The 12,040-nt window shown below is 42.1% G+C and overlaps 2 protein-coding genes across 8 annotated transcripts in view; one reads left to right on the forward strand and one right to left on the reverse strand.

Annotated features, from left to right (window-relative positions):
• Positions 1-8,898, reverse strand: part of CLHC1 (clathrin heavy chain linker domain containing 1) — a 32,073-nt gene extending 23,175 nt beyond the window's left edge. Inside the window, exons 1-3 of one of the 6 annotated variants that reach the window (XM_072768396.1) lie at positions 8,778-8,801; positions 8,523-8,613; positions 2,380-2,636 (exon numbers count right to left, since the gene is read on the reverse strand). In XM_072768396.1, the coding sequence (XP_072624497.1) occupies positions 2,380-2,556 (177 nt within the window). In that variant the 5' untranslated portion in view covers positions 2,557-2,636; positions 8,523-8,613; positions 8,778-8,801. Of the gene's footprint in view, positions 1-2,379; positions 2,637-8,297; positions 8,495-8,522; positions 8,633-8,777 lie in introns of those variants that run through there. The other 5 variants (XM_072768399.1, XM_072768397.1, XM_072768398.1 and 2 more) reach the window with 5 other exon arrangements.
• On the forward strand, positions 8,250-11,378 carry RPS27A (ribosomal protein S27a). Of its 2 annotated transcripts, XM_072768404.1 has the most exons (6): positions 8,250-8,990; positions 9,092-9,156; positions 9,593-9,647; positions 10,053-10,138; positions 10,671-10,802; positions 11,191-11,378. In XM_072768404.1, the coding sequence occupies exons 2-6, from the start codon at positions 9,109-9,111 to the stop codon at positions 11,338-11,340; spliced, it is 471 nt and encodes a 156-aa protein (XP_072624505.1). In that variant the 5' UTR covers positions 8,250-8,990; positions 9,092-9,108; the 3' UTR covers positions 11,341-11,378. The 2 variants fall into 2 exon arrangements, with proteins under 2 accessions (XP_072624505.1, XP_072624504.1); XM_072768403.1 differs by lacking the exon at positions 8,250-8,990 and having other exon boundaries at positions 8,998-9,156.
• The last annotated feature ends 662 nt before the right edge of the window (positions 11,379-12,040 follow it).

Below are 12,040 nucleotides of genomic sequence, written 5' to 3' on the forward strand. Positions count from 1 at the left end.
GAAGCAGGCTCCCCGTGGAAAGCCCAATGCAGGACTCAATCCTGAGACTCCAGGATCACTCTCTGGGCCGAAGGGAGGCGCTCAACCACTGAGCCACCCAAATGTCCTGCTCTTAGTGTTTTTAAATGAAATTCCAGGGTTTTACGTATCCCTGTTTTTAGAATTAATGGATTAAAAGAGTTAACTAAGAATGGAAATAAATAGAGAAGAAGATGGAGAATAATTCATGAAGCAGTTAATCTATTATTTTTAATAATCTGTTTTTGGGAGTAAAGTCAGGCCAAGATAGATTAAAGAAATAATTTCCAAGTGGGAAGAGTTCTACACAGAGAACTAGAGACTTTAAATCTTCTCTGCCATCATTTTTGTGATCCCAGGAGAAGGGGAAAAAATAACATTATTGTGCCATCACTGGCTTCATACACTGTTTAATATAATTCTTAATAAATTCAGGGTAAAAGTCCAGGGGTCTGAGGGAGATGAGGAAAAGCAGTCATTCCTCAGCTCCTACATATGGACATAGACTATTTGTACATGTTACCAAAAACAACACAAAAACCAGCCATTTCCAGATGACAGTTGCCTCCATAATTTGCCCATTTCTGTAGAAGCTCACTCTTCCAAGTTTTGGTCTTCTTCACTTACTAAGTCTGGCTCTTTCTATAACCTACCCTCAATACTTGTTATAGGAATCTCAGGTCCTCCTTACTTTGATTCAGGCACAGTTCACCAGGTAAAATCCTCTATTTCTGATTCTAAGCAGAATTTGTTGTTTTCTGATTCCAAGTACTCAGAGATACAAGTTATACTTTCATCTTTGTCCAACTAGATCCTTCCAAGAAGGAAGGAAGATTAGAGAAGACAGTCATTAATAGTTTATTAACAATCAAATGTGTTGGAATAACATGAAAATGGAAAGACAGATTATCTTTAAAAAACAGAAGAAAAGTTTCTCTAAATATCAAATTATTTCTATTTCAGACATCCTCTCAGTCCTGAAGAATAGGATTCTTTACAAGGCACAAAGGTATAACTTATAATTGTACAATGGACAGTCTACATGGAAATCTTGGGGGGTAGGGAGAAAAGGTCTATAGATGTTAAATGTTCTTTTACTTAATTCCATGTCTTTTCTCTAAGAATTAAATTAACCAACACCACCTCCAACATGACTTCACTAGAACAAGAATACTAATTTAAAGCAGACAACTCTTCATGTAAGAAAACTTCTGACAAGTGTCAGCATTTGGACACGCAAAGAAAAGCACATCACAGCTATGGTAACTTTCCTCTGCTGATTTCATGTAAGTAGAATCTTAGCATGATTCTTGATATTTATGAAACCCATTCAAAATATTGCCTTTAAACATTCATCCAATATATTCCTTAGTGACTCAAACACTAAAAGCAGTATCACTGATCATAGTACCATAAAAAAAAAGAAGCTAACCTGCCAATGTACCAATTTTAAATGATAGTGTTTCTACAGGATTTAAAAGACTGTTTCTTTATTTTATACTTTTATGGATACTCATCAATTTTCTTAATTCTACTTGCAGGTATAGATCACTACTTTGTGCTCACCTTTCCTTAGAGTTTTTAATTAGAGGAGAAAAAAGACTTATAGTGTGTCTTGTTTTAAAATTAAACAAAAGACTGAGTTCCTATTTTGCCTATAACTGTATTACTCAGATACCAAGAATCTACAGAATTCTCAAAATAAATAATTATTTCTTCTGGGTAAGGAGGAAAGGATGCTGATTATTTTACTGCCAGGGCATCTTCTAAGTTAAAAAAAAGTGAGGTTAAAAAAAAATAGGATCAAAGGGGAAATGCGATTGTTTATAAAGAAAAACAAGGGTTTCTAAAACCTTAAAAAGCAAAATCAAATGTTATATAAAACCATAATATTTTCTAAACTCAATCTATTTCCAGTGTTTAGTCCAGTCAAACCTCTTATTTACTGGACGTCTAACTCACAAAGAGTTCCAATTTAATATGCTAGATCAAATCCAAGACTTTAATATCACAAGCAAACCCAAAACAACAACCAACAGGTTCCTGCTTTGCAGCCCAATTCCTAACAAATCAGATATTTTTAGATAAAAGGCCAAAATGATGTTAGGAGACAAACTAACTTGTTGCTCAAAAACTGATAGCCTGCACTCAAGCTAAAACAACTGAAATATTCATTAACTACCTAGTGGCAGAAATCCAGCACTGTATTTTCCCCATTCATCCCTTCACAATACACTGGATGAACATCTCAAAATTGACAAAAGAAGTGTAGTTCAAACAAGCAGTGATGTTACTAAGGCAGGAATATTAATTGTCAAGATAGACTATTTCTACCCCATCACCTTAAAAGCATTATGATACCTTATCAAAAACATTTCGATAAATGATGTAATATTCATCAGCAGGTCCTTCCTCATTACAGCCCACTCTTTCCATTTCTGTAATTATGTATCTTTGTATACTTTCCAAAAATTCCTTGTCACTTCTACCAATGATAGGAGGGAGAACTGCATGTTTATTTATTTCTTGGACAAACATATGTCACAATCTGAACACTTGTTCACCAGAGTAGAGTTGTCTTGACTGGCTTTTGCAACAAAGCCAAAACTTTGGTAAGCCTGAAAGAAAAAAAGACCATCAATTGATCTGAAACTTAAAATAAACTAAGCCATTTCTAATAAGTTTAAAATAAATTAAAATTGGCCTAAAATGTGTATTTGCCTTGGGAAAAAAGTTCCCATGAATCTGAGATAAATATTTCAACCTATGAATTAAAAGGTCTAATCTATTCTACTGCCAAGTGCTATACTTCCGGGATAGAAATACCAAACACCACTTAATAAAGAGCTCTTTTCTTAGTAACCAGGCCTATCTGATATGTCATTGGATAGTTTCTTATGTTTAATTTGACACTTTTTAACAGATGGTTGCCATTTTGTTTGTTTCACATGAGAGAACCAGTTTGAACAGTTTGAAAGCTTCCTCATGATACCAACAAGGTCAAATACTTGTCTACCAGTGTGTTCAGTTGGCCCAACCATAGTCATGATAGCTACAAACAATTCATTATTTTATGATAGATTTTATTTATTTATTCATGAGAGACACACACAGAGAGAGAGAGAGAGAGAGAGAGAGAGAGAGGCAGAGACACAGGCAGAGGGAGAAGCAGGCTCCATGCCGGAAGCCTGATGTGGGACTCGATCCAGGGACTCCAGGATCACGCCCTGGGCCGAAGGCAGGCACTAAACCTCTGAGCCACCCAGGGATCCCCAACTTTATTAGAATTCTTATCTTCAATATAAACATTCTAATTAAAAAGTAAGAAGTCAGAACTTCTGCTAAAATACATCCATCAATGATATCAGAATAACAAACAGTCCTCCTCTAGTACAGTTTCAAGCAGCTACATTCCATTGCTCTTTAAGAAAAATTAGTTGGTTAAAGAACTTGATTCCTAAAAACTACTCATATTAACTTCAAACAGATCTCATGGCTTGCTGAAAAATGTCTGGCAAGGCAAAACATTTTAACTCTTCTCATCTTCTCCCCCACCCATGCACATTCAGGTGTAAAATTTAGAAAATATAAACCAAAGAAAATTAATGAAAAATTAAAATCATCCAGAATCATCCATCCAAACATGATTATTTAATATTTTGGTATATTTCCTTCCAGATTTTATGATTATAAAAATTAGGATCACTCCCTATATTCAGCTTTGTATCCTCATGTTTTTCACTTAATATTAAAAGCACTTTTTCATGTTGCTGAATAGTTTTCATAAACATGACTTCTAATTATGTAGTATTTTATAGTACGCTATACCATACTTCACTTAATCACTCCCCCAAGTTACCTGGAGGGTATTATGCTAAGTGAAATAAGGCAATGGGAAAAGGACAAACATTATATGGTCTCATTCATTTGGGGAATATAAAAATTAGTGAAAGGGAATAAAGGGAAAGGAGAGAAAATGAGTGAAAATATCAGTGAGGGTGACAAACATGAGAGACACCTAACTCTGGGAAATGAACAAGGGATAGTGGAAGGGGAAGTGGGCAGGGGGTTGGGGTGACTGGGTGATGAGCACTGGGTGTTATGCTATATGTTGGCAAATTGAACTCCAATAAAAATTTTTTTAAAAAAAATCATTCCCCCACGTTTAGACTTTTCCACTATAATAAATAATGCCGTGATGGATAAATATCTAAATCAATTACACCATGTTGTAGCAATATCATTAAAATCTGGCTATCTAAAATGGCATATATAAATCTATAAATCTTGCCCACAGGTCATATGCAGGAGGAGGGAGCCACCAAAATAATTTCAATATTTAAAAGACCTAATTTATATTGATGAACTGGATAATGAAAAACCAATTTATAAATGAACATAAAGTAGTTCCAATAAGGTGATAACCCATAAATGGATCAACAGTTTTCCCAAGTGAGAAATAAATTTCTTTATTCATTCATTCAACCAATATTTATTGTTTACTATGTGCCACCATTGTTTTGTAGCTAGAGATTCAGTAATAAATAAGATAAAGTTTCTGGCTCTTTGGAGCTTACAATCTAGTAGGGGAAACAGACAATAAATAAACAATGTAATTTCAGATTGTAAAAGATAAAGAGTCAAAGGAGGAAGGAATGGGTGTGACCACTGGGGAATTAGTGATTACATCTGAATACCAGTGACCTATTAACCTTAGGATAAAATCCAAATTCCTTTACCAATGAATACCCTATAGGAACAGGCAGTCCCTTTCTCTGTCCAAATCTAGCCTTTTCATGCCCTGCCCTCCTCGTAACCCCCAACCCCACTTTCATGACTTTGCTGAGAGTCTTGCATAATTCTCTCTCCACCTCTGTATTCTGTCCCTCCACCCTCAACACTCCCTGCCCCAACCAAGATAACCTTTGTACTACCACTCTCATTTCCTTGGCTCTTATGCATTTTTCAGATTTTAGGTTACACAGTTCCAGGAAAGCTGCCCTGAATTCCCTTAAACGTGGTCATCGACTACATTCTCCCATGGTACTGTGCACTTCCTCTACCATGGTTGGTATTATCACTCAGCCACTCTGTAATAGACACTTTCTGTTTACATTCTCTATCTCTCCCAGTAGGCAGGAACCAAAATTTTCTCATTCCCCATCATCCTTCCCTACCTATATGCATTCCAGTGCACAGTACAGCTTCTAGCAGAATAGGTACCAAAAAATGCTTAATAATCAATAATCACTGAGCAATAATCTGGTCTGCTCAGAAGACATCACTTGTACCCTCAAATCAGAACACAGCTGAAGTGACTGTTTCTCAAAATCTACAAAATGCCCCAAGTCACATAAATCAACTCAGATTACCTTTCACTCATTTATTCATACTAGATACATAGGGATACAGAGAAAGCAAGTCACAAAGATTCCCAGTCAGGTCTATTGGGTCTAGTTAAATTAGCAATTGCTATAGAGCAGAGAGGGTAGTGTGACAGAGGTGGGCACAAGGGGCTCCAATGCCCAGAGGGGCATCTCACTAATTTGTGAGAGAGGGCAGGGAAACATCAGGAAAAACATCTAATGGAACAACACCTAAGGCAATGCTTACGTTGCACTGTATTTATGTATTCAATAAATTGGGAGGGAGGGGGGCCATCTACCATGTCTGCCACTAAGCCCCACACTAGAGATACAGCATCAAATAAAACAAAGTCCCTAACCTCCCAGAGGTTACATTCAGAGACCGACAACACCCAGAAATGCAGAAGACACATGGGGCTAAGTTGTATAAATATATGAAAGAAGGAATGGGGACTAGAAAGAAGGTGGGAGCATGCTATTTTATACGAGGTGTTAGGTTGGGAAAGAGGAAAGCCCTCACCGATACGGTGACATTTCAGAAACCTGAAAAACATAGTTTGAAGATTCCTGGGAGGAGTGGTTGATGCACACAGAGCAGCAAGTCCAAAGACCTCAAAGCAGCAGAGCACCTCTGGCAAACAGCAAGAAGGCCAAAGGAGCTAGAAGGGAATGAGAAAGGGCCAAAAGAGATAAGATCGGAGAGGTAGCTGCCAGAACTGTAGGATATAAGGCCTTGAAGGCAGGACCATTACCAGCCCCCCAATGGGGCATTTTTGTACAGGTTAGAAAAAGGTGTCCCCTTCACTAGAGGAACAATGGGCTGAAACATGGCCTTGTCATTCCAGTGCTGAAGCAACAGCCTTATAGAAATTTATGCTTTGCTCTCAGTGACATGGGAAGGTGTTGGAGTGATATGGACACAAGAGTGACAGCTGACATACATTTTCAAAGAATTCTTCTTGTTGCTTTGTGAAGACAAGGGTCAAAGCTGGAAGAACTGTTAGGGAGCTACTGCAATAATGTGGGCAAAAGATAATGGTGGCTTGAATCAGGGTGATAACAGTTGAGGTGATGAGAAGTGTTTTGGGTATTGAAAATAAAGCCAAGAAGAATTTGCTGTGCATAAGAGGGGGTATGTGGATATGAGAGAGCAGTCAAGGATGACCACAAAGTGTTTGGCCTTAGCAATGAGAAGATGGGCATTGCCATTTGCAGAGATGGGAAGAGCAATTCATGAGATCAGAACTTTGCCTATGAGAGGTGTTGAGTAGTCGGCTGTATATGTAAAGGTGGGGTTCTAGTGAGTGGTCTGAGTGAGAGAGAAGTTTATCAGTCACAGGCATACAAATGGTATTTAAAAGTTATGAGCCAGGGCAGCTCGGGTGGCTCAGCAGTTTAGCGCTGCCTTCAGCCAGGGCCTGATCCTGGAGACCCACGATCAAGTCCCACGCCTGGCTCCCTGCATGGAGCCTGCTTCTCCCTCTGCCTGTGTCTCTGCCTCTCTCTCTCTCTGTCCCTCTGTATGTGTGTGTGTGTGTGTGTGTCTCTCATGAATAAGTAAATAATATCTTTAAAAAAAAAAAAAAGTTATGAGCCAGATGGGGCAGTTAGTTAAGCTCAAGTCTTGATCTGAGTCATGAGTTTAAGCTCCACAATGGGCTCCACACTGGGCATGGACCCTATTAAAAGTAAAATTAAAAAATAAATAAAATAGAGTTATGAGACAGAATGTAAGTGACCTGAGACATGTCAAAAAGCAAAGGTCCAAAGACTAGGCCTGGGAGGTGGGGAGGAGCACTCCAAAGTTTAGAGGTTGGGTAGATCAAGAGCAAAATAGCCTGGAAAAGAGTGTGCAAGGAAGTAGAAGTAAGAGAGGTATCCAGGAAGTCAGGTGAAAAAAGTGTTTCAGAGAGAAAAGTAATCAACTCTGTCAAATGCCGACGGATCGAGTAAGATTAAACAACCAGTGAGTTTAGCAACATGGCAGTGATTAGTGACCACAAGAGCTATTCTACTGGAATGACAGGGACAAAAACCTAATAGGAGTAGGTTCAGTCCACGGAAGGGGAAAACTGGAGACAATGAGAATAGTCCACTCTTTGAAGGGGTTTTCTTGTAAAGATGGAGACTAGTTGGCAGGAAATGGGAGGAAGGATGTTCCAGGAAGAAATGGATTTTTCAGAAGTGCTAAAGCATGAGACAGGTAAGCTAGCAGCTCCAATTAGCTCAGTGATCAAAGTGCAAAGCGGGTAACGAGTCTGACAGATTAGGCTGTAAGGGAGGCCGAGGGGGAGAATCATGCTGAAGAATCTGGATTTGATCCTGAAGATGGAAGTAGAATAGTGACGTAACCATCTTTACTTCATACAATATTTTGGAGGCAAGAGTGAGGATGGGTTAGGAAAGGAGAAAGAAGGAAGCCAGGTTAGAAGTTAACTCTTCCAAAAAAAAAAAGAAGTTAACTCTTCCAAGGGGAAAATTAAGGAGGGCCTGAATTTGGGGCTGGGGATGCAGAGGAGAAGGCACAGAGAACTAAACCGAGAAAACATCAGGAAGGTACATGAGAAAAGACGCCGCGGTTTGTGCAGAGGAGAAAGGACAGGAGAGGGTTTAACTTCCTTCTAAATGGCAAGAACCCTACACACACTCCCAAAAATCTTCCTTCAGAACCACTCCCCTTGTTCCGACTTGGAAATTCTCCAACTAAAGAGTCATTCTGGAGGTTTCTGTCTCACGTGGCTTCATTTAAAATTGGAAAACTCCTGAGATTTTCAACATATTAAAACTGTTTCACACTAAGGAGTCCTACACCAGGCCCTGAACCTTCCTCAGACTAGGACAGGTTTGGGGGGTTGGAGACGGGGCGGAGCTACAGGACAGAAAAAGATGAGCCCAAGGTTTTGAAGGTCCTACCCATCCTTGTCAGGCTGAGCTGGCCACGGGGATTCCCTTCCCCCGGAGGCCGAGGCGTCTGCTGGCGCCGCGGATCCCCGCCCCTCACGGTCTCCGCGTGTGAGTGAACGACACCTTCGTTCCCCGACCCTTGTCCCGCCTCTTAACCTTTCCTCCTTCTCATTTCCGACCCGTTTCCACCTTCCCTCAAACCATTACTCCAGCTGGCCTGTCCTCCCTCCTCACCTGAGCCCCTCTCTCCAAACACGGACTCCAGGGCTTGGAGACCGTAACTAGGGAACCCGAGGTGTGGAACTGCATCCTGGGACGAGTAGTCCTAGAGAAAAGAAAGCAGTGGGAAACTACAATTCCCAGAAGACACTTCCTTTTCCTCCACGAGGCCCCCCCTCCACCCCACCCCACCCTTTTAAAGACCCTTTTAGCCACGTGGCTTGTATGGGAAAAGCCTTTTATAGCTATTCGTCGTTTGTTTAAACCCACTATTTCGAGGGCATTCTGAAGGTGAAAGCGAGAAACAAGTTCAGGATAGAGAGGAGGAAGGAGTTTCATTCCCCAGACAGGCACGTGGCTAGACAGCCGCCGTGGCAGCAGTCCGGCGTTCGGCGTGGTCGCCTAGGAGGTGGGGCCTCCGGCGGGGGCGCCAGGAAACCCCGTGGGCCGCGCGCAGCTTTCCTTTCCGATCGGCCATCTGCGGTGAGTGTGTGCTCTTGGGCCTGTCTCCCGCCGGCGGCCTAGCCCGTGCCCTCTTCTGCGTCCCCAGGCCTGACCCTCCTCTTTCTCTTTCTCCGCCTCAGGTGGAACCGCCGCCAAGATGCAGATTTTCGTGAAGACCCTTACGGGGAAGACCATCACTCTCGAGGTAGGGGCCAGGAGGCGTGAGGACGCCGAGGCCGGAATCGGGGCCTGAAGTGGAGTCAGGGGCCCGGGCGGCCTCCCGCCGTCCAGTGTGTTCATGAGCCTGGGCGCTGAGGGCGGGTTGCCGATGCCCGAGGTGGGCGCGCACCTCTCCCGTGGATGCGGCCAAAGCCGGGGCCCGCGGTGGGGGAGGGGCGCTCCCTGCGGACGGCGCGAGCGCGTGTGGCGCGGCCGGGTCGGCTCTGGCCCCGGGCCCGGGCTCGGGAAGTGCTCGCCCGCAGCGGGCCCGGGGCGGCCGCCCGCCGGGGTGACTGGCCTGCTCCGCCGCGTGGGCTCCGGCCCGCCCCCGACCGGGCTCTGGGCTAACTAGCAAATGGGAGTGGGCGTTTGTTGTAGTTTCTTACTGTGTTACCCATGCGTTTGCACTTTTAAACTCCTAGGTTGAGCCCTCGGATACAATAGAAAATGTAAAGGCCAAGATTCAGGATAAGGAAGGCAAGTAGTGTTTTCTGGCTTAAGAGGAATCAGGCTCTGCGGGCGCCCGCTTACCTACCGCGCTTACCTGCTGGCGGGGTGGGAAGAGGCGGGTGGGCCGACGGAAGTGCTTTTGAAACGATGTTTGTGAGCTTGGGGCCAACCAGGGATGCTCTTGGCCTGTGGATTTGGGGAGCTGTTTCATTCTCTAGGCTTGTTACATCTGTAAGACGAAGGCGATGTTAACATGTATGACGTTTTGTCCTGGGGTTTAAATAAGGCCAATTGTGCAAGCATTTAAAATCCCGCCTAGCGTAGAGTAAGAACTCCGAGATGGCTGTCAATACCCTTTGATTAAGGATTATTTATAATAATCGTAGGCAGATGCGCGCCTTCTGATGTGACTTGATCTTTGTCCTTTATTAGGAATCCCTCCTGATCAACAGAGACTGATATTTGCTGGCAAGCAACTGGAGGATGGCCGTACTTTGTCTGACTACAACATTCAAAAGGTCTGTTTGGAGGGAAGAGCAGTCCTTTATTTTTATTGTTTTTATTTATTTTTTTTAAGATTTTTATTTATTCATGAGAGAGAGATACGCAGGCTCCACGCAGGGAGCCCAACGTGGGACTCCATCCTGGGTCTCCAGGACCACGCCCTGGGCTGAAGGCTGTGCTAAACCGCTGAGCCACCCGGGTGTCCCAAGAGCAGTCCTTTAAATGTAAATCTTATTTTGTGACTTTTGGCCAACACATAATTGGGGGAGAACAACATAAGATTAGCAACAGATTGCCAGATAACTCTCCTGCAGTAACACTTCAGAAACACTGCTATAGTTTTTCCCCTTCTGGATTTTGTATACTGTGTCCTGTGGTGTGCCTGAATGTGTTCCTTAATCTCCCTATAAACCGGTAGATAACTTTTCCTTGAAAACCTGCTTATCTGTGATGTTGCGTACTTATCGCTGTGTGATGCTAGTTGCTCCTTTCTTAGTGGAATATGAGCATTACTCTAAAGCCTATTTCATCCTCTTCCTTTAATAGGAGTCCACTCTTCATCTTGTGTTGAGACTTCGTGGTGGTGCTAAGAAAAGGAAGAAGAAGTCTTACACCACTCCCAAGAAGAATAAGCATAAGAGAAAGAAGGTTAAGCTGGCCGTCCTGAAATACTACAAGGTGAGCCAACTTCATAAAAATGTTTTTATCTGTAAACTGATTTTGTTTGCATTGCTAGTTTCAAGCTTTCTACAAAAGTTTTGTTTGGTATAGTTTCATATGGTAGGTTCACTTTTAGCTACTTGTTCCAAACTAAAATTCTGATGTTGAAGTCAGATGTAGGGTTTAGGTCTTGGCTCTGTCCACCACCTGCAAGGCTGGACTTCAGTGGGCTCTGAACTGTTTTGTTGTAGTAAATTACTGGTGGGGATTTGGGAGTGCTTTGGTTTTTAAGTACAAAAGACCACCACTGTTTGTTGATTTTAAAGGGAGTATTTTGATGAGCCAGTTAACTTAGACTTCAGAATATGTTGTGAAATTATCTTAACAGCAGATTTGCACTTTTTAGGTGGACGAGAATGGCAAAATCAGTCGCCTTCGTCGAGAGTGCCCTTCAGATGAATGTGGTGCTGGAGTTTTTATGGCTAGCCACTTCGACAGACATTATTGTGGCAAATGTTGTCTGACCTATTGCTTCAACAAACCAGAAGACAAGTAATTGTATATGGATTGATAATAAAAGAAGTGAACTGATAACATTTAATTGTTGAGTTTTGTTCTAGTGACTTAAAGATTGGTTTTAAGTATCAAATTGATGACCACACTATTTTGATAGACTGTATATACTTTGGCAGAAGAATTAGGATTGTATTTAATATCAACTATCTAGATACAAACCAGCTTACGTTTCTATCAGTTTTTTATGTCAGCACTATTGAAATTTTGGACCAGATAATTCTGTTGTGAAAGGCTGTCCTGTGCATCATGGCCTGTACCCAACTGATGCCAGTAGCACAGACCTATTCCTACCAGGTATACCCAGACTTGACAAATGATCCCTGGGGTGGTGAGAAGGGGAGAGCTGCCCCTCCATCCCCACTTTGAGAAACACTGATTTGTATGAATTGGTGTTACAGGTCTTCCCTAAACAAAGACTATGACCTTTTGTTTCATATATAATAAATGTAAAGGCTAAGCGTTCAGTACTCCATTCAAGAAGTCATCCTGAGTCCCTGGGGTTTGGCTGGGATATATGTTGTCCACAGTACAAGTGAACCTTCAGTGTTGAGTGTGAAATCTTGGGAATTTTAAACACTTTGTTCACTAGTACTATTAACATTGAGAAATAGTTTCAGGCAGTATTTGGCACCATATTTTTTTGCCCATCACCTAATTCAGGGAGGTTTGCTTATCTTGGT

This window comes from Canis lupus, chromosome 11 (assembly GCF_048164855.1).
Source record: "Canis lupus baileyi chromosome 11, mCanLup2.hap1, whole genome shotgun sequence".
Classification (NCBI taxonomy): domain Eukaryota; kingdom Metazoa; phylum Chordata; class Mammalia; order Carnivora; family Canidae; genus Canis; species Canis lupus.

What these genes read in the sequence shown, in the direction of transcription:
- RPS27A (XM_072768404.1), top strand. Translation starts at nt 9,109, where the DNA reads ATGCAGATTTTCGTGAAGACCCTTACGGGGAAGACCATCACTCTCGAG. An exon ending in CTGACTACAACATTCAAAAG is followed by an intron (nt 10,139 to 10,670) that starts GTCTGTTTGGAG and finishes TTCCTTTAATAG; the next exon opens with GAGTCCACTCTTCATCTTGT. An exon ending in CCGTCCTGAAATACTACAAG is followed by an intron (nt 10,803 to 11,190) that starts GTGAGCCAACTT and finishes TGCACTTTTTAG; the next exon opens with GTGGACGAGAATGGCAAAAT.